General features: G+C 37.3%; 1 protein-coding gene across 4 annotated transcripts; it reads right to left on the bottom strand.

Annotated features, from left to right (window-relative positions):
• Window positions 1-340: 340 nt before the first annotated feature.
• On the bottom strand, window positions 341-19,142 carry LOC144197791 (SEC14-like protein 1). 4 transcript variants are annotated; one of them, XM_077718430.1, is made up of 18 exons: window positions 18,821-19,142; window positions 18,364-18,389; window positions 16,360-16,449; window positions 9,719-9,868; window positions 9,472-9,603; window positions 8,535-8,663; window positions 7,775-8,048; window positions 7,539-7,648; window positions 7,181-7,370; window positions 6,649-6,737; window positions 6,402-6,472; window positions 5,561-5,732; window positions 5,139-5,273; window positions 4,873-5,007; window positions 4,116-4,367; window positions 3,826-4,004; window positions 3,555-3,581; window positions 341-2,692 (listed from the first exon to the last, which is right to left on the bottom strand). In XM_077718430.1, exons 2-18 carry the CDS (start codon window positions 18,367-18,369, stop codon window positions 2,587-2,589), a joined length of 2,247 nt encoding a protein of 748 aa, XP_077574556.1. In that variant the 5' UTR covers window positions 18,370-18,389; window positions 18,821-19,142; the 3' UTR covers window positions 341-2,586. The 4 variants fall into 4 exon arrangements, with proteins under 4 accessions (XP_077574556.1, XP_077574558.1, XP_077574559.1 ...); XM_077718432.1 differs by lacking the exon at window positions 3,555-3,581; XM_077718433.1 differs by lacking the exon at window positions 18,364-18,389.
• Between the last annotated feature and the right edge of the window lie 1,465 nt (window positions 19,143-20,607).

The raw sequence follows: 20,607 nt of genomic DNA, 5'->3' as shown, positions 1-20,607 counted from the left end.
AGTAAAGTAGTAAATAAAGAAAATGAATAAAGTAGTAAATAAAATAAAAACAACACAGTGGCCAGCACTTGGAAAATAAAAATCGATTTTAGTGTTTATGGGTAAATAATGATGATCAAACCCACTATAATAAATTAGTCAATGTGCCCTACATTCACTATGTATTAATCTGGGTATGAAATATTTGTTTTTTAATCAATTCGAACAAAGCAGATTTTATCATTATGGCTCTTATGTTTCACGGCGATGTGAGGAGTTTTCCATCAGCATTGGTCCAGTTCCTCAACAATGATTCCTTCCAATTACGAGAAATTTAATGTAAAAGAAGAGGAGACAAATGTACATGTTTGAGTTTAATGACCACCCAACCCCCCCAAAGCACAAAAAAAAGTAAAGGCGCAATGTTCTCGTGAATTCACATGACGATAGAAGAGATATGCAACTTAGCCAGAACAGAAAGCAGACAAACACATGGAAAACTGATGACTAACATTTCATAGCCCTCAAGGTATCTGTACAAGAGAAATGTACATGTGATGCAAGATGAAAAACATATGTAAAGGATCTCCAATATTTGACATACAGAATTCACACAGAAATGAAATACAGGACCCAGGAAACACTTTTTTTTACCTATAGTTACAATTTTAAATTTCAACAAGGCAATTGTACAAATATTAGGTCCACTCTGCTAGAGACAGTAAATAAAAAAGGGTACTTAGACCTGTTGAATTCCTATATATAATCTGACTATCCATTAGGGAAACACGATGTTATAACCTCTATAAAGAATTAGTAAATTACTCTATGGGCCCAGATGTGCTTCAGAGTAAGAGAGCCAACAGAGAAGGGAGTGTGTACAGTACATACATTTTACAGGCATGTCTGATTTCCACTGCTGTTTCCAAGATTCAAACTATGACAAGCACACATCATAGCCCTCAATCTGAAGAGGTAAAACATTCCATGTTATTGCAAATATTCCCTTCCATAATATTGACCTTGTATCTGGAGTAAAAAAAAGACATTTCATGCACAGTTAGTATTTGTTAGGAGTTGAGAAGTCAACAAGGTGAAATGTCCATAGAGACAACATTTGATGACTCTTTTTACAGCCAAATTCCCAATACTTGAAATGCAGTAATCTCAAACTCACATAAAAATGATGTTTTTAGACAATAACTAATCCTTCAATGACCATGAGAGGATCAGCTATGTATTTCTAAGTGAGTTTTAAAAAGGCTAAATGGTGTTTATTGACAAATGGCTCTTAATTTACAAGTAGCAGACTAGTCGTAGTAAACTGGCAGACCAAGTGTAACGTGCATGCAGTAACACACCACTCTGTTTCAAATCCATCAAGTATGCCAACAGTAGCACATCTTAAACACAATTACAAGTACAGTCAAAATATTTTCTTTTCCCTACCAAAACACTGTCAAAATGATAAGCATTATAATAAAGATATTCTCTTACCACAAACTATAGCACTTCACCCCTAAAATCTAATGATGGCAACCCTGCCACATTATGTGATGACAGCATTTCATTTGTTGATGGCGAATGTTCAAGCAATCATGTTGTACCCTTTCATGATAAACCACACATGCGGGTACACTATTTTCTTTGCTGCTTAGTGGCTCAGTTTGCCTTTGTGCCTAAAGGTCAACCTCAATCATCCCTGCAATCACCACTATCTACATTCGCTATTTTAATGGTATATAATTTTCATTCATAAATTCCACACTGTAAAAACAATGTTATTGCTTCAAGCACTGAAGAATGGGATGCTGGTTATGTATGCTGATCACGGCATGTTATAGCCTTGTGAATGAGTTAAGTGCCATTGACGGCAAGAGACGATCAAATGATCGCTGCTAGCCCTTTCTAGTCAAAACATCGTCAATGGGTTGTAAAGACCATCCCACCCATGTTTTTGAAAATATATGCATGACACCTAAATCAGGTCCGAGTCAAATGTCTTATTATATTAGTGTAATCACACAAATATTTACATTGGATTTGTTGACTACTATATCAGCATCCCAATAAATATCAATTTCCTTTTCAACAAATGTATAGGATTTTTTTTGATAATTTGGGAGTAATATTTTTCAGTGTGCTGGATTTATATGTGTAACAGAGCATCCAATCTGGATGAAGAAGAGTGTCATTTGATTATTGCCAAGACGATTTGGGAGTTTAAAAGTAAATGCTTATGCTGTATACAATGGTGCCTCCAGTGTCTTCATCCATTCAGAACTTTCATTTTGGGATGAAAATGTTGCTTTTTTTAACCTCCAAAAGCCCCCACCTCCTCTCTAAATGAGCCTCAGTTAGACATAAATTCTTCCAATGTTTAGCCTCATCTGTTATCAAGCATCGACACAGCAATGACTGAATTGAGACCTTTGTGCAAAAAGAAAATATATATATATATGTGTATCAGCCCTTTAAAAAGAGGTCACACAGTCTACTTTTTTTTCCTTTTTGACTTGTGATTTTTAGTCTGCTGGTCAGCATCCAAAAGTTGAAGTGGAATACAAGTCTGAATAAAGGGGTCTTTGGCTTACTGCTTTATGCAGTCTACCTGGAGATCATTGAGCTGGACTGGGACTGGTTGGATGAAGTAGTGGCAGCACTGAGCTGAGAGAAGCCGCTGTGACTCGATTCCAAGCTGGTCATTGAACCCCTGCAAAAGGAAATATGGATAAGGAAACAAATCCTACTTTCATTCGATTAAGCCCAAACATTTCAACCAAACAAATGACGCACACCTTGTACCATGCTGTCAGGAACTTTAATCAGTGGCACTCAATTATTTAGACCCTACCAGAGGCCAGTAAGTAAGAGTGATTGGCTTGCATTTAAAAATGGGGCCATTTAATGTTCCTATGGAAAATTCTGGGGTGGGTGAGTTTGGTAGAAGGTGTGGTCTATATCAACCTATTGCAGGTTCGAAGGTTCTATTGCTTTTGGCAAAGGTAGTTAGCTTGTGAAACTTCCACCATTTGAGAATGAAAAGACGATTTCCATGAATAAATCTAACTACAGTATTTTTCCTGCACCTCCTGTATTTTATTTATCGATGTCAAGGGAGTTTTTTCATCTTTTAGTTGGAAAAATACCGTTTTTTTCCATGCGATCCGGTGAATTTTCCAAAATATTTTTAATTGTCTTTAATGTACAGCTATAGCACTTATTTGTAGTTGTAGATGTTAAATTGGAATTTGGAAACACCAAGTTTATCAAAATGTTTAAGATGGCGCAGTCGTATCTGTATTAAAAGAGTGAAAAAGCGAGTGCAGTTTTAGTAAATAATATGTTGAAATTGGAATAATATTAGAAAAGAATAGTGGGTAGATCCGCAGTTCCAAAACTTGAATGAAACCAAATGATTGCTAGTATTTGTTAGTCATGCAAGCAAAGCAACAGTCAACCAGCTAATGTCAGACTGTGCTAGGGACATTGCAACTGCCCCAAAAGGTGGCCTATAAAGTTAGCGGTCAAAAAGCAGGAATGATGACGGACTAATGCTAAAAAAGACCACTTACAAACTCTGCGCGTCACAGCAAGCCGTTCTTCAGGGGGAAAAGAAGAGGACAGGAAAGAACAGGAATGTGTTGGACAGAAAAAATGAATTAAAAACATTTGGGAAAGAAGAAGCAACCTGAATTCAAAATTAGGGCCTGATTTATCGTTAAATTTAATTTAATTTAAATAGGGGGTCTTCTAGAACAGGGAAGTAATAATTGAACTCCGTACATAATCCAGGAAAAAATATTTGAGCTAGGTTTTCTGTTCCCAAGTGGATGAGTTACCAACCTGAAGTCCTCTGAGCCCAACACCTCGGTGTAGTACATGACTTTACACTTGTGCGAAGAGACTTGCAGGGTGGCCAACACGTCATCTACTCGAGGCAAATTGGTGGTCGAGCAGGATGGCATGTTGTGGAACTTCCATTGGAGGATGTAGAAACCTGGCCAGCGTGTAATATGGGAACCCTAAATGGGGAGAGAGAAAAAAAAAATCACAGATTTTTGTCACAAAAGAACAAACAAAGAAACACCAAATGTGGAATGTCATGTAAAATTATATATTTAAAAAATATTTACCTGTACACTTTCTCCTTCCTTGCAGGTTAGAGGAGACTCAACCATGCTGTAATCTTGCCCCAGTGTCCACGATTTGTCAATAAGTTGCACATTGTTGCCTCCTGGGGATGTGATCCCATGCGCCCCAAGTGGGTCTTTACGTGGTGGTTGCGGGGCACGCTTGGAATGGTAAATGTTGAAAACCACATCGCCTTTACAGACATCAAAGTCCCAAGTGATGACTGATGAAGCGTCAATAATCTCAATCAGAAGCTGTTTAAAAAAAAATTAAAGAAAGACATTAGAAACCATTAGTAACTAGAAAATGGAATTCCTGGAGATATGGTATGGTCATGCGCATGGTCAAAAACAGTGACCTGGAGTTCATATAAGTGTGAACATTTGAAAAGTGTCAAAACCCATTGAGATTTAATGGGAAGTTTTTGTCAGACAATGACCACCAATGGAGATTTGTTTCGATCCGGGAGTTAATAAGAACCAATGGGTGCTGGTTTTCCAGATGGAAACAATGAGTGACAACACTTTCTTTGATTTGGTTGAATAAATGTTAATTTGGAGGAGACATGTTTCCAGGAAAACAATATGAACGTCCAATGCCGGAAATAGAGGTGCAACAATAGGTTCCAACCACTAGATGGTAGCCCTTTAAACCAGACAAAATCCAGACTGTTTTTAACTCCCTCTTTTATTCCTAATGCCCATATTATTAATTTCAAATTGACCTACAGCGGGCATCCATGAGTTACACTTGTCTCACCTCATGTGGAGCTCCTTTGAAAATACTGGCGCTTTGGTAGATTGTTTCAGTCCATAGACGAACATCTTCATTCTCCAGCTCCTCTGCAGTGCGGTACATTGACTTTGGGACCAAGCCTCCCTCGGGTACCTCACACTATATGGAGAAAAAGAGAAAGAGACAGAGAAAAGAGAGAAAGACAGAGAGCACACATAAAAATTAGGTCAGTAAAGATGACTTTGGAATTTAATCATTGGCTTTAACACACTGCTTAATTCTTCACTCACCATACATTCACCGCCCAGGAAGTCAGGGATAATCTCCTTGTCTATGTAGTCCACCAGTCCGCCAGGTCCCTGGTAGTCATTTCCTGCATAGATGAGGAACTTCTTGCGGGTGTTTTCGTCAATAAATGGACTCACCTATAGTCATGAAACGAGAAAACACTGGTTTGATGGAATTTCCGCAGAAAACTAAAAAGTTGTTTGTGCATGTCATTTTCAGAAGCTCCCTAAAACATACTAACTTTTCATTTTACTTTATTGACCAATGAGTTATCATATTTTCTACTACTGCAAGAAAAACTATTCTGTAATCTGCAGGTTGTGTAAATGTGTTTGTAACAGGAAAGGTTAGTCGCTTTATACGACACACTTGTGTGTCAATGTTTGAAATGAAGAAATTGAGAAGCACTGGCTTCCATGCTCACCAGCGTCCAAAGGACTGGGAAAACTCTGGGCGCTCTCAAGATAAGCAGTCGTCCCAGCGTCTCTGGATAGTTGGCCTCTACAACCTCAATAATCCTCAGCAGCGCTTTGACTCCAGGTCGCCACAGGTGACGCATATTTAGACCTTCCAGGTCCACGAGACATGTCCAGCAACTGCCGAAGGCAAAAAAAATAAAAATACTAAAGCACAAATAGGCAATCACTGGAAAAAACTTGTCACACAAGAGTGTACTTTAAGTGGTGACAGCAATGCATGCTAATTCTAGGCTTCCTTCTCATCCTCTAGCATGGCTCGTGGCCAGCGTGGCACAACAGCTATTCATAGTTGATGTGCCATCCTGTGTGGCTGGGGTCTTTGCTCCCACCTCCTACTGAGATGCCTGAACGATATAATCTACATTCCTTCCCCTCACTCTTCCCAACATTTGCTGCATTAGCAAACTTGGAAAAAAACAATTCTTTATTGTCTTTGTTCTGTTGTAGTACATATGACTGACTGCTCTGAACTCCCAAATACGGTCCTGCCAACTATTGAAGTGAACATAAAATGCCAAAATATGATTTGATGATCAGAATTCATATCTAAGTCACACTAAATTATGCGCACTGACAATTCATAGGATGTGTAAAGAAAAAAGTGCACTTAATAGTCTAAAAACATGGTTATTATAATTGAAGCATTCCATCCACATACATAGAGGGACATGACATTTTGCATTCTGTAAGCCACATTTGTATAGCAAATGGTTACAAAATTGCCACCTACATGACTAGAAACTTGACCAATAAAGGGTTAAAAGTGCAGATTTTTACTGCGTTTACCTGATAGGACGACCAAACACCTTTGTGTTCTCTTCACAGCGTCTCAAACCCTCTTCATTGATTGACAGAACCTAAAAATACCACAAACTTAATGAGACACAAATTTAGAAACTGACGATATACATTGAATTCATTTCATTTGCACCATTCATACGTTTGTGTGTAAATCCTGCTGTGTAAAAATGGCCTAAATCCACTTTAAGACTTCTCATGGGAATAGTTGGTGTGTTTTAACATTAATACATACATGTCTAAGCAGTGATTCCTCTCCAAGAGCTCGAACCAGTCCTTTGGTGTCCATCTGGCCAAGTCTAAGGATGTACAAAGGACGACCATCTAGAGGATAAAATAAAAATACTTAACTTGCAGCAAGATTACAGTCTACTGGGCCACGTATCAAATTGCTGAGAATCATCATATTTGGCAGCCTTTTCCCCTGTTATGTAAGACAATAACAGCAAGCAAATACTTCTGCCCTTGATTTAGCTTCACAACTATTGAAATAAAAACACTTTTTTCTTAGGACTGAAGTACCATTAGAAAACAAATCTTGTGTGTGTAACCAAGAAACCATTAGAAAAATATGTGCACGTTTTAGTCACATGTTCTGATCAACTGATTTAAAAAATTGCCTCCTTAGATTCCTTATGATGTAACTTGAATCTGAAGGAAACCCAAGAGCAAAGATCGCCAACGTGACGGGCTTTAAAAGAATAGTCTATATTAATCATGTATGTGTAAACCCATCCAGTGAGTATGCAGGTTAGGTTTATGCCTACCTCGATCATGGTGGTGCCAGCCCCCTGTGTAATAGTCCTGTAAGACTTGTGGTGAACTCCAAGTCTCAAGGAGATAGTCTACTTGGTGCTGCTTCCTCCAGGTCAGAGACTGGCACAGAATTTCACGAGCTTTGTCCATGTTGAAATCTCTAGCACGTAAGAAGCGCAGGATGTGTTCATCCTTAGGAATCTGAAATGAAGTAAGACTGTGAGATGCAAGTAATTTCAAAAGAATGGATGCAAATATACAATTATACACAATTAACTTGTGTTTTTGCCAATGATATAAACTTGAGATGATCCAGAAAATATTTTATTTTAGATTTTTGATCCGTTCCTGTAGTACAAGATCTTTCACCTTTCCCTTGTGTGTCTCCTGTAGCCATTTTCGAAGCCTGATGAGACAGCTTTCCTGCAGAGGTGTAAGATCACCAAGGTAGCGCTTAATGTAGTCAGCATCCAGTTTATCTGTAAAACAAGCAGAAAACACCTGAAATTGGTGTGAAATACCTAAATACAATTCACAGAAACCGCTGCCAATTAAATTTGTCATGATGGGCATTTACTCATTTCCCACTTTTCAGCTAAACAAACCTTCAGGTGTGCCAGTCAGAATTTCAGTTAAACTATCTGCAGGAAGGACTACGCTGTCTTGCTTAGCTTCTGGGGAATCACTTTCCGGGACATCAACAGTGATTGGAATGGGTACAGTAGCTGTAACAGGGACTTTGAAGTCAGCAGGAGGGCTGGTCAAGAGACTAGTTGGTCGGGTGGGAGGCAGAAAAACAGATGTTGGACTCCATCTTGGAACTTGTGTGATTCCCTCATCTTCTAGCTCCTTCAGGTAGTAATCAATGATTTCTTTTCCCTGGAAATAGAATAATTGTAGGCACATATACCACACCAGGTAAAGCAATGAGATTAAATTCATGAAGCATTTTCAAAATGTCAGTATACATTTGAAAAATGTGTGATATTAAAGAAATCTTGAGCATTTAGACATGCATTTCTCTTCATTTTGCTGAGTCACCTATATGCTTATAATCATTGTTTAGATGTTAATTTTCTCTATGAACACATGCATGAAAAAAAGACAGTGTGTGTGCAGAGGCAGCAGTGTATGATAGTGTATTATATTTTAATACATTAAAATGAAGTAGTAAAAGCGTTATTTTCCACTTCAGTATTTTTTTATTGCACAATTACTATTGCAATTTATGACCCTTGATATAAATGAACATGTTGGGTCTATAGCTAATAGTGACAGAAACATTCATATATATTCTAAATGATGGACCTCTGATCCAATGAGTACCTAAATGCATTTCCTAAAATAAAATAAATACACAATCACCTTTTTGATACTGCCAGCATATTGCTTCATTGCAATCTTTTCCACTGTGCTTTCAAAGCCAAAGAACGACTTTATGTCCAAACTCGCTGACTGTTCAAAACATGTCCAGTCTTCGTTCTCAGGGTGGACCTGGAAAATTTGAGAACATACTGTAAACATTAGTAGAAAGGGGGCTTTGCATCTATTGTGATGATAGATCATTTGACTTCACGAGAACATCAAGCACAAAGAGAAATATGTGCACAGTGCGGTGAGCTGAGGTCTGCTTGTGCCACCTTTGTCCAAATTCAAATTAGCAAAGCTAAATAAAAGGTTTGGGGTTTTAAAGAAAATATCCTTTGCTTTTAAAAGGAGATACGAGGTAATAATGGGTTATCATAATGAGTAGACCACCGTTTGTATGCTAAAATGGAAAATATTGTCATTATTTGCTCAACAGAAAATTGCAGCATGAGCATAAAAGCTCTAAGGCTATGTTTATAACATTATTGTGAACACTTTGTGAAAATGAATCCAGGATAACATTTCATAAAGAGATAAAGGGCAAAGGCGACACTGTGTTTGTAGCTCACTCCTCCTGGCAACTGAAACATTCCCGCTTTATCCAAGTCTATTAGCAGTGTCTAATTAGGATGTCTAGCTGAGTTAATTTAACTGCTCCGTGTTAACATGCCCCACTGGGCAGCCTTGGAGCTAAAATTACAGCCTTGTATTGCTCACCACTAATATGTGCTTGACCTCTTTAACTCGGAGCACCTGTGCATGCTCATTCATTATTTAATTGTTGAGTAAGCAAACATTGGATAAAAAGCCAGGGCAGGTATGCTAACTATAACCGATGTTTCAGGTGAGATATAATGTTCAACTTCATGCAAGGCATCATGATGTATAAACTGTTGAAGGCACAACGTATGTGTACAGAAGTATGTATATTTACCGAATAGCTGCATATCTCATGGATGATGACCCTGTTGGAGAAGGTCTCATTATGTGACTCTATGTGAAGGGTTCGCTCCTTTCGGTTAAGTGTGTTTTTCTGAATGAAATACACAAAGTCCACACCAGCAAACTGCAAACAAGACACAAGCGATCATTATGGAGTCATAGCTTCAAAATTATCCCCATAAAGTTTGGGAAATGACAATAAAGCACAGCCCATTATATTATAGATGCTGGTGGAATACCCGTTTGAGAAGACGTGGAGCGTCCACATCCAGGGCACAGCGTCGCTCAATCCTATGCATGGATCTGTCCTCACTGGTCTCTTCATCAACCACCTCACTTGCCACAAACATGGGAATAAGATGACATGTGGGAAATCGGCGTTCATAGGCCTGAAAGAGGAAGAAGACAAATCTGTCATCAAACAATTATAAAACACATGTAACATTAATAATGTTAATTCTTGTCCACAATCACATACAAGAGCTTGCAGTTTCAAAATACTTCTCAAGATACAATGCACAATTAACCATGACAAATAATTTGGGTGTGTTTTTTGGTATTTGAGTTATTGTGTTTTTATGGCAATGAAGGGAGTGACTACAGCAATTCTACAATTGAATGTTAATAATAAATATATCGGGGATTTCGCACACTTATGGGATGTGGTATATACATTGCCTGTCATTATGTTTGTGACTACTTGCTAGGCTGTTGTTGATGAACAAAATATATGTCCACAAAAAATATATACCAGTTTGGATTATAGGTAATTCCATTCAGTATAAGTATCGTGATTCTTATTTTTGCAGGTCTGCTGCTACACTAATGTATAATGAGGTTATTCCAAAACAACTGGTTCAGGAATGTAGAAATGATGTTAAAACTGCGTAGACTACCATGATCTAACCACTCAAGTTCTGGTCACAAGCTACAATAATGCAAGTCTAAAAAAGATTAGGCAAATCAACAAGGCAAGTGACAATAGTTTCAACTCATGAGCCAAACACCTGCGCACTGTCCATTGAGCAATGTTCTGGAACATTGTATGAAATGGTTGTCGTGCTCTCAGCACAATTAAAGAATATTTACAGCTGGTACTAGTGAAAAAATAGAGTTAAAAAAAATAATACTTAAAATATATGTATAATATTGGCCCTATAGTCAACATATGAGGTCATTTCATCACACAAGTCGAAATATTGCTTAAAAGGTTGGTGTGCCCTTTTATGGCACTACCATTGTTCCGATGTTGGAAGTACCAATGAGAATGCCAAAAAAATATTTTCTTGGTTTGGATCAGATTACTGTAATACAAGTGCAAACACAGCCAAATAAACTGCACACAGAAAAACATCTATGAACACAAACTACATTTCCTGTGATTAATGGTTCCAGGATTTCAGCTGAAGTATTTCTAGGCTTCCAAGGCAGACAAGGGAATATATCAAAACAAAGCAACGTTACAGTACTACATCTCTTCCTGCACACATAAAGAATATTTTCCCATTTTAAAACAAGCAATAATAATAATGAGAGCTTGTAGGAAAATGGGAAATGGGATTCAGGAAATCCTGTTCGACATTTATTTTCTTCTGTGCTTGAGCTATTATTTGCATGATGTGTAAATTTGAAGCAAGCAAAACTACAGACAAAGGGAAAGGAGAGGCCATTGTACATGGCTTTCAACTATGGTAAGAACATATAAAAACTGTAAACAATGCTCAATAGGACCAGGTGAGGCTGTGACAGCGTAATTTCTCATCTAAAATGGGAACAGATGGAGAATAATGGTTGCATCTCAACTGTAAAATGATAGTACATACAATATTTACACAAAAAATGTTTTGTTCGGGGAATGAAGTAAATACAGATTTGCTTATTCGTGCATTCAAACAGCTGATATAACTTCAAAACCATATGGTCATTTGTGCTTCAATTTCATGCACCAATTGTGATTTTTTAAATTTATTCAAACCTTACAAGGCACTCATTGAACTCATTGGCCATTGATGGTGCTAGATGTCCAATCCATTGTTGGATTCTTAATCATAAAAAGTAATGTAAAAATACAATAATGATTAATAAATGAAAAATAAAAGAAATTGCTAATATTATAAAATTACTAAAATAGCCACCTGGAAAGGCCTTAAGTGTCAACTTTTCAATAACTGTCCACTGTAGTGACCCATGCCCTTGAAAGTCTTGAAGGTAAAAATGAGTGTGTATCAGGCTTCTAAACAGCAGTAATAGTAATGTAATTAGTATTGTGTATGCATTATTTGAAGCCGCACCATGTTGAAGACTGAATGTGGAGTGGATTTAAGGTTGGGAAGACAAGTGGCTTTTGTCTGAGCAAATACAACAAACGACCCTTTATCTCTACATACCATGCTACCCACTTCTCCTCTTCCAGAGAGTTTAATTCTGTAGTTTGTATTTTTTTTAAATCCTTCAATTGAATCAGAGAGGCATATACAATCTTCAATCTTGGTACAACTGCAGTCAAAATGTGGTATTTAGTGCTTGATTAGACTACGAAGTACAACCACTGCAATGAATATTGGAACATCAACACAGAAACACATGACCACCTTCTTTAACTTGCTTCCCAATGCATTCGAGGAAGAAAGTAAAACCCTAAAACTAGAAAAGATATCGTAACACGGGAGATGAGATGCACAAAGCTCATTGGTTTGTTTTCAAATTGTGTTATCTCCTTGGATATTATTGATGGCGATAGATGTCCAATCGATTTTGACTTCCAGCTCCTCTACATTAAAATGGATTAAACATTTATTGCCGTCGGCCACATGATTATTCACTGCAAGCCCTTCCCGAAAATAAAAAAGTAAATAAAATACAAAAATATGCAAAAATCCAGTCATCACAAACAACACTAAAAGAGAATTAACAGCCCTTGTAACGTGTACTGTAACATGGATATGTACTGGCACACATTACTGCATTGTAGACACCAGTGAAAAGTATCATCTGCCTCCAACAGAGTGAAACAGAAAGGGGGAAGGGAACTGCCAAGGCAGCATCTCGACCTTGCAGCAAAAAAGAAAAATGGGTGAATGAATGTCCTGTGATCAGTGAATGAAATCAGCTAGAGAACTGCCATTGGCTCCAACGGGTCACATGACTGTAACAGAGCCTTGCTGCACTGAGTTACAAGCAGCACACAGCATGATGATAAGCTCTCTCTCACTGAGTCAGATCCCAACACATTTATTTTTGGCTCAGTAACATATATGGAGAGATGTAACAAACAGCAATATGGGCGTATCCTCTCTTTGAAAGACAAATGGATCATGCACATGCACAGTCAATTCTCCTGATTTGTCTTCTGTGATATCACATTGCAGATGTGGGTCATAATGATTGCATTATAAAATCGAATTGAAGATGGATAAAAAGATGAGGCCAGAAACCAAGACTATCGGAACATTGCACATGCAAAATAACGACAAGGTGACAAAAAGTTCTGTTAAAATTCAAGGACTCTGTCTCTAAATATTTGCAATCCAATCATTAAGTAAGTGACTAACAAGCCAGTAGGTTACAGACGCATTACATCAGCATTCAGCAGCAGAAAACTAGGCTGCGGAAGCTTTAACCAGACCTGGCCATAAGTGGGTCAAAGTCGGGACACGACTAATAGAAAAGGGGACAGCAGGATGAACTACTTTAAGGAACTGTGATTCAGTGGTGGACATAAGACAATGCTTCAGCGACCTGATGTTGTCAACAGCTTACTAGGGATGACCGACTATAGACACAGTTACGGGGAACAAGTACTAAAGTGTCTAATAAAGATTTTAGCAGAGTTTACAGTTTATGCTTCCAAAGTGCAGACTTCAAATGTAATAGGATTTTCCATAAAACTACCATGTTGCTTTTCCAGTTAAAGTTCAAGGATAATAAGTCTATGGCTCTCATTCAAATTTTGTATTAAAGTTCCTTGTAGCATTTGGGGCTAAACGGCACTCTGGGTGGTTCTTTCAAATTTAAAATAAGTGATATAAACAGGCAAACAAGCTGTTGGTGGAATCCTGTTAAAAACAGCTTTGTCAAGTAAATACATATTCGTTAAGTAAATACGTCATTGAAGAAAACTCCACAATCCAATACATGTTTTTGGAGAATTATACTTTAGGAAACATTTGAACTGCAACAAATCAACCAGTATTATAACACAAGAAAGGAAACACCATCATTTAGGCATTCTGTTGTTGTTGGGCCTTTTCACTTTTCAAGTTTAATTAAATCAGGCGTGCCAAACCGGTTCTCTGTGGGTGCATGTTTTTGTTCCAACTGATCCAGCACAGGCACTTTGGCCAATGAGTTTCCAGCAGAAAACAAGAAGCACCTGACTGCAATCCACTGATTGCAATTGTAGGACACCAGATTGGTGAAAAAGTGGCCTCTTGATTGGTTGGAATAAAAACCCATACCCCCTGCAGCCCTTTGTGGAATAGTTTGCCCCTCCTTGAATTAAATAAAAGTCACATACTACCATAGAATAACCTGGCACACGGGTTGATTTTTCAATTGTTCCACTATGAATAAGGTACACAAATCTATCTATCTAAAATAGATCCAACAGTCCTTTTTCATAGAAGGCAGCATACCTCAAAACATATAGGGCTGCTGATAAATAAGTAGGAATGAATGTTCTAAAACACAACCATTAACAAAGAAACATTTTGAAAATAAAGCAGATAAACACAAGCAGCATGTCCTGTTCAGAGTGCTGTGCATTAGAGAATCTGCTGCACTTACTGAATCAAATGTATCATATTGGACCAAATGGCAATTTTGACCCCATAACCAAATGCATTTTTTATCAGGTATCCTTCTTTTGTTTTGCTTCATGGTGTCATGGCATGGCATGCAAACAAAAATATTGCCATTCATTAATGTGTACTCAGGAAACAGCAAAGAGATATTTAATTGTGCAACTTCATTTAAACCCATCATCCAGATGCTTGGGAAAAAACTACTTTCCTCCATTTTGAAAAAAAAAAAGGTTATTTACAGCAACATACTGCAATTCAGGTTTAGTCCTCAACTTTTGATTTAATGCTGATTGTTCTTTTTGTACTTTTGCAGGAATCATTCCTATTCGTGGATATTTTCCAACAGTAACAGACCCAATAGGCTAGAAAAAATAACAGTAAAGGGGGTATTGTGTGCTGCTTTTTTTTACATTCCAATGGGATTCCCCTGAGAAAAGCCTAGAGCCCAAACAGATGATAATAGCAACAGCAGCAACAATATTTCCTGTTATTGAAACAAGTACACTTCAGGGACTATAGCAGCTAAGGTTGAAGGCAGTAAAGTCAGATTCTTTTGTACGTACTTGTAAATACCCCTGAAATAATACACAGGGTTAATAATAATGTTGTATGAGTACACTACATGTGTTGAAAGAATACTGACACGAGTGCTTAAAATAATTGTAGTTCAGTTTAATGCCTTTCAGTTGAAAATTATTCAGAGTAGTTGTGGTTGATACTGCAGATAATTTGTATATGTCTCATCGTTAATATGATGATTTCTAGTCTTTTGTCCTATTTTTTTCTGTCCCTCCCTTCTATTGCCTTAGTGATGTTATCCTGTATATTTAACATGCACACGGGAAATTAAAAGATGGAAAACAGCCTTGAGCTATAATTTTACATATTTAAATCTATATATATTCATTCATATCTGACATTAGAATCTGACATCTAAATCTTTGGGTTGGTGATTGAATCAGAAATAATTTCTCAAGTCATAAATAGCCCCTGTAGGAAACAGCTTACAGGCTTCAATCCAAGCACACTTATATAACAGCGCTTATAGGCACACTTGAGGGTGAAATGCTTCAGTAACACCTGTCAGTGTGCAGCTGGGCCCCTTAAGGTCTGTCGAGAAAATGTATTGCACAAACGGTGAAATGTAGAGGACATCTAAGAATAATCTAAATCCATCCATGTATTTCAACGCACTCACATTTCATATGTCAAGTCAAATGGAGACCAAGTTCCTCACTAGTAAATATCAACAGTAATTCCCCAGCTAAGAAAAGCAAAAAGTCAATATAAATAAAACAAAACTACGTCCAAATAATGTAATGATTTTCAGCTATTCTACTTTAAAATAAAATGCTTATGTCTTAAAAGCCATAAAAACCAATGCAGAGGGCAACAAAAAATAAGTAAAATTATGCAAACTGTTCTTTAAAGGGTCAGACTTCAATTAAGATCATATAGCATATTTATACAGTGAGACTTAACACAGAGTAGAGGGGAAAAAAACTCAAGTGGTACAACAACAAAAGCATGAAGTGCTGTGGTTCAACAATAGTTTTAGAAAATGGGCATAAATATTTTCATCAATTACTAGCCACCTTCATCTACATGTGTACAGCCAGGTAAGTGAATATGCATATGGTCAACTGTGTGTGTGTATGTGTTGGGTGGGTGTCTGGTTGTGTTACCCCTCTATTAATAGATACTTGTTTGCCCCTGTGGTAAGGAGATTTAGTCTTCCGGTATCCTGCTGCTAGCTGGCAGAGTATTATTTTTTTAATATAAATATACCAGCACTTGTCTGAGACAACAAGGCTTGAAAAGGGCATTTATGGAATAATTAAAAGTGATGTCATTCTTCAAATTAACAAGGAATAGGCAACTGGATAAACAAGTTTCTCTGCTGGCATGGAAAAAAAAAATTAATATGCAATGGAACATGTTCATGCATGCATGGCCTGTTTGGAAGCAGTGTTACCAAATCTTTTACAGTGGACGAGTGAATACTTGCCAGTATTACCTAACATGACATCAATACATGTAATATTCATGTCAACAGGTGGAGGAAAAAAGACACTTACAGCCATCACCAGCTCAAAGGGATACTTGTACACCCTCACGGGTGACTGGTACTTCTGCACCATGTTTGGAACGTCAGTAACGCCAACAACCTGTAATCAAAAAAATATATTTCAAAAAGTGAAAGAGAAATATTAGTGCAAGGTATCACAATAGTTGTGAAACCAAAGGCGTAAATATGAATTTGTGCCTTCATCTGGTTTTTAAGAACCAGTATATATTTTACGTCTTTTAGAAGTTTACAATAACAAAGAATCTACAAAGTATACTAGAAATGTTCATCAAATATGCAATTACTCCATGAATGCAGCAATGCAGCTGCACAAAATAACACAACAGACAGTGTCACAGCAAGTCAACTCATGTACAGTGGAACCTCATATGCCGTTGAAATTGATATGATTGACAATACATAAATGCTCAAATGCTTAACTTGTTTGGACTCGGCCAAATTAGAATTCCTGGGTATCGAAGCCTCTTTGGGATTCTGGTAACGCCTTTGTTATTGTTATGATGTTATCTGATAGAAGCATCTAGGTTTGAATGTTCTTGAATTTTCAAAATAACAACATGGCATGCTTTCAATTCTGTAAAACATGGCTCAAATGACAAAAACACACGTGCATTACATTGTACAAGGCATCTTTTACATGTCTTGTAAACTTTCAGCCTGTTGTCCACTGAAAGAAAATATTTGATATATTAAACTGATGTAATGCTATATTGATAGAGAATGATACTATATTTGGTGATATCATAAAGAGCATCACCATTTGATTAAGGCCAAGAGTCTACAATCAATATAATATGTAAATAAAAGCAATTTTGATCATTATGTTGCTAAAACATTTCAGACATTGGAATGAAAAACATTCTTCTTGACAACCCTGCACATTGAACATTTACGTTCTGATCGATGCTTTATTGCATAATCAATCATGCATTGTTATATACCTCTATGATGTAGCTGCTTGATACTATACAATATATTTTATATTTGCAGGGATTTTGACACACAATACTTAACATTGGGGAAAGAGTGGTTAGCACGTCTGCCTCACAGTTATGAGGATAAGGGTACGATCCCAAGCCCAGACCTTTGCATGATTCCCCCGGGCTAGCGTGGGTTTTCATCGCATCCCAAAAACATGCACAGTTGGCTGAGTGAACACTCTAAATCAGGCGTCTCAAACCCATCCTTAAAGGGCCGCAGGGGGTGCAGGTTTTCATTCAAACCAAACAAGTTTTTGCAAGTGTAATCGATTGCAGCCAATTTATTTTAGAAGGCCCCTCATTGGTTAAACTGTCAACACTGAATCAGTTAAAACAAAGACCAGGCAGGACCCACTTCGGGATCGGTTTGAGACCCCTGCTCTAAAATGTCCCCAAGTACAAGTGTGAATGGTTGTCCGTCTCTTTGTGCCCTGTGATTGTCTGGCCATCAATTCAGAGTGTCCACCACCTGGGGCCCAAAGCCAGTTAGGATATGCTCCAGCAGATAAGCGGTACATAAAATGAATGAATTAACATTAGAATTGAGTAAATATTTAGAATTTTGTACACACCATATATCTTCGTTGAAAATGTTTACAAATCGCAAGTGGAATGCAAAATATTTCAGGGGTTCCACTGTACGTATGTATGTCCAACTACATCTATTGTACATGTCATAAGGGCACTCAATGTCATCATGGAATAGTACAGCTAAAAAGCAAGCAACACTTGAGGAAATATACTGTAGCCATAGCGGATAGATACACTGTTAGAGGAAGTACACACATTACAACTAGAAAGCAGTCTTGCATGCTCGAGGTCATTTTAAGGAAGTCCAAAAAGTGATTGTGATCTTTGTGTTCTGCTTGTTTAGCAAGCTTGTAAGCCGATGCTGTAAGGGCGAGAACGTCACGGGCAGTCTTAAAGCAAGATCAGGGTAGGCAGGAAGACTATAACCGGTCTATAAGAGAGTAAATAGTAACTCACTACAGAAGGCTCACACACATAATTACCGTCATGCTTCAGGCTCTGTCAGAAACTTTGGAGACACGTCAAAACAAGAGAAATCAAGCGACACATTAGCAGGAAAAAATGAGCTGTTAGTTGTTGTTCAGTTGCTCTTCTGTAAGACCGTTTTAGTCTGTTCGAGAAATCCCTTTTTTCCAGACCAGTGAACCACTTATATATCACTTTTGTTGTGTTTACTCATCTCCTGATCTAATGAGTGTAGCCAGAAGATCTTTCAAATACGCAGTTTTACTACAAAACACTCATTTTTTTAAATTGATGTCAAATCATATGACTATTTTAAGTTTTTAAATAAATCCATATAAACCAGATTTAGGGAGTTAATGCTGTGGATAAGTGTAGACAGGGATTATACAACAGTGCTGCTGGCTCTAAAGATCCGAGCCAAATATGAACTTTTCAAAATGCCAAAACAAAAAATGCAACGGAATGGATGCTTACCAGTTATTTTAGCAGGTTTGTGAAGGTTTTTTTGATGAAATCTCGGTGATTACTACCAGAGTGAAGTGCCCATGGACTCCCCAATTCGCCGGCAGAAGCTAACCCAAGTTAGCCTCCTTAGCCATGGAGCCAACAAATTAAACCACCACAGATCGAATCTTTTTCGGACTCAAACGACGGAAGACGCGGTGAGGATTGTGATCAAACCGGGACACATACAGTGTAATTCAATTCTGATGTAGTGGAAGAAAGGTGACCTGTGGAGGAGGACCATATCAGCCTGCCACATCCAGCCTCCTCCTGTCTCAGACTAACCTTGACATCATAAACACGCCCACTGACGTCAAGAAGTTTAGCCGCTCCCCCCGCCCACTGCAACTGGAGCGTCCTCAAGGAACACTAAAAACGTGTCAAAAAATGTCAACCACACTAAAAATTCCATTGAAAAATGGAACAGACAGGCCACGCAACGTTCAAACGTCATAACTTGTCATTATGAATACATGTATCGTGGTATTCTACAATAATTGATTGGTTGATTGACTTTTTTCATGACAATAGTCCCACACCCTAAAAAACTGAAAGTTTATGTAATAGGAATATCCTGTCTGCATTATACTCACATTTCTTCTTGCGGAATCATATTGCATTCACTTAAAAAATAAAAATAAATTTATTAATTTATCTAAATTATTTATTTTTGGAGTTGTTATGTTTTTTTAATTATCTGCTTGCGGCCAGGGAAAAAAACGTTTTAAATAAGAATTAATTCGTAAAAGAACCCCAAAAATAAATTATTTGAAAAGCAGCCAGGGTTGTTTTTATTTTTAAAGTGACTGCAATACATAATATCTCTTAATCTGTGTGAAATAGGTTGAACAGTTGGATACACATTTTGATTCTGCCGCCGTCTAGTGGACACATCTTTAATTGTTTCCCTGACACATTAGGTAGGTTGCTGGCATTGATTGAAAAATATAATAAATACCTATTTTTCTAATGAAAAAATAAATACAACTGCCCAGCAAAAAAGACCTATTTCCAGTGCAATATGAAGTCAAAAGAAAACAGTAATTGTTCCATTAGTTTTTCATTGTGGCTTGCCACTCCCTGCATCGCTTATATATTTATAGCCTACTTCTACACCACAAGTAATTTTGAATGAGGTGAATTATTACACCACATGTACAATTGGATTAACATATAAAACTCCATTGTTAAGTAAAACATCTTATTAAGTATTTTGGGTAGAGGACATGGTTAAGATAGGAAGTGGTTTTCAATGTCTGTCACGCATTTGACAGGAAACAAATGTCAACATACGACACTCATATAGATCAGTTCCAACTGTCATATTTGTGCTTCGGAGAGTACTGTTAACTTACTGTGTTATTATTTTTTCACCAATACAAATCAACAGGTGGGCATATTTCATAGCTAGGTATAAATTCTACATCTTATTTTATATGAAAATGTTGACATTTGACAGCACAAAGACATGATGGTAGATTTTGAGCTGTAGTTACCCAATAAAATATTCAATTTAACATATTATGCTGAATAAAAAACAGCTAGGTTTTATTTTAGGTAGACTTTCCAACCTGCATGTCCCAAGACATAATATTTGGGCCTGTGAAAACAATAAATCTACACAAAAAAATAGGTGAGGCTTAACCTGCATATATAAAGAGGGGAACACAAAATGAAAAGGGTGAGATGAATTAAGTAAAAATAGTTAGCAAAAAAGAGTGAAGAAGTAAGCAATTGGTAACAGCACCAAATAAAAT

This window comes from Stigmatopora nigra, chromosome 6 (assembly GCF_051989575.1).
Source record: "Stigmatopora nigra isolate UIUO_SnigA chromosome 6, RoL_Snig_1.1, whole genome shotgun sequence".
Taxonomy (NCBI): Eukaryota; Metazoa; Chordata; class Actinopteri; order Syngnathiformes; family Syngnathidae; genus Stigmatopora; species Stigmatopora nigra.
Note: the sequence above shows the minus strand (reverse complement) of the source record. Positions and strands in the feature narration are given on the sequence as shown.

What these genes read in the sequence shown, in the direction of transcription:
- LOC144197791 (XM_077718430.1), bottom strand. An exon ending in CCTTTGAGCTGGTGATGGCT is followed by an intron (nt 9,869 to 16,359) that starts GTAAGTGTCTTT and finishes TTCCTCTTTCAG; the next exon opens with GCCTATGAACGCCGATTTCC. An exon ending in TTGGGCTCAGAGGACTTCAG is followed by an intron (nt 3,582 to 3,825) that starts GTTGGTAACTCA and finishes TTCCCCCTGAAG; the next exon opens with AACGGCTTGCTGTGACGCGC.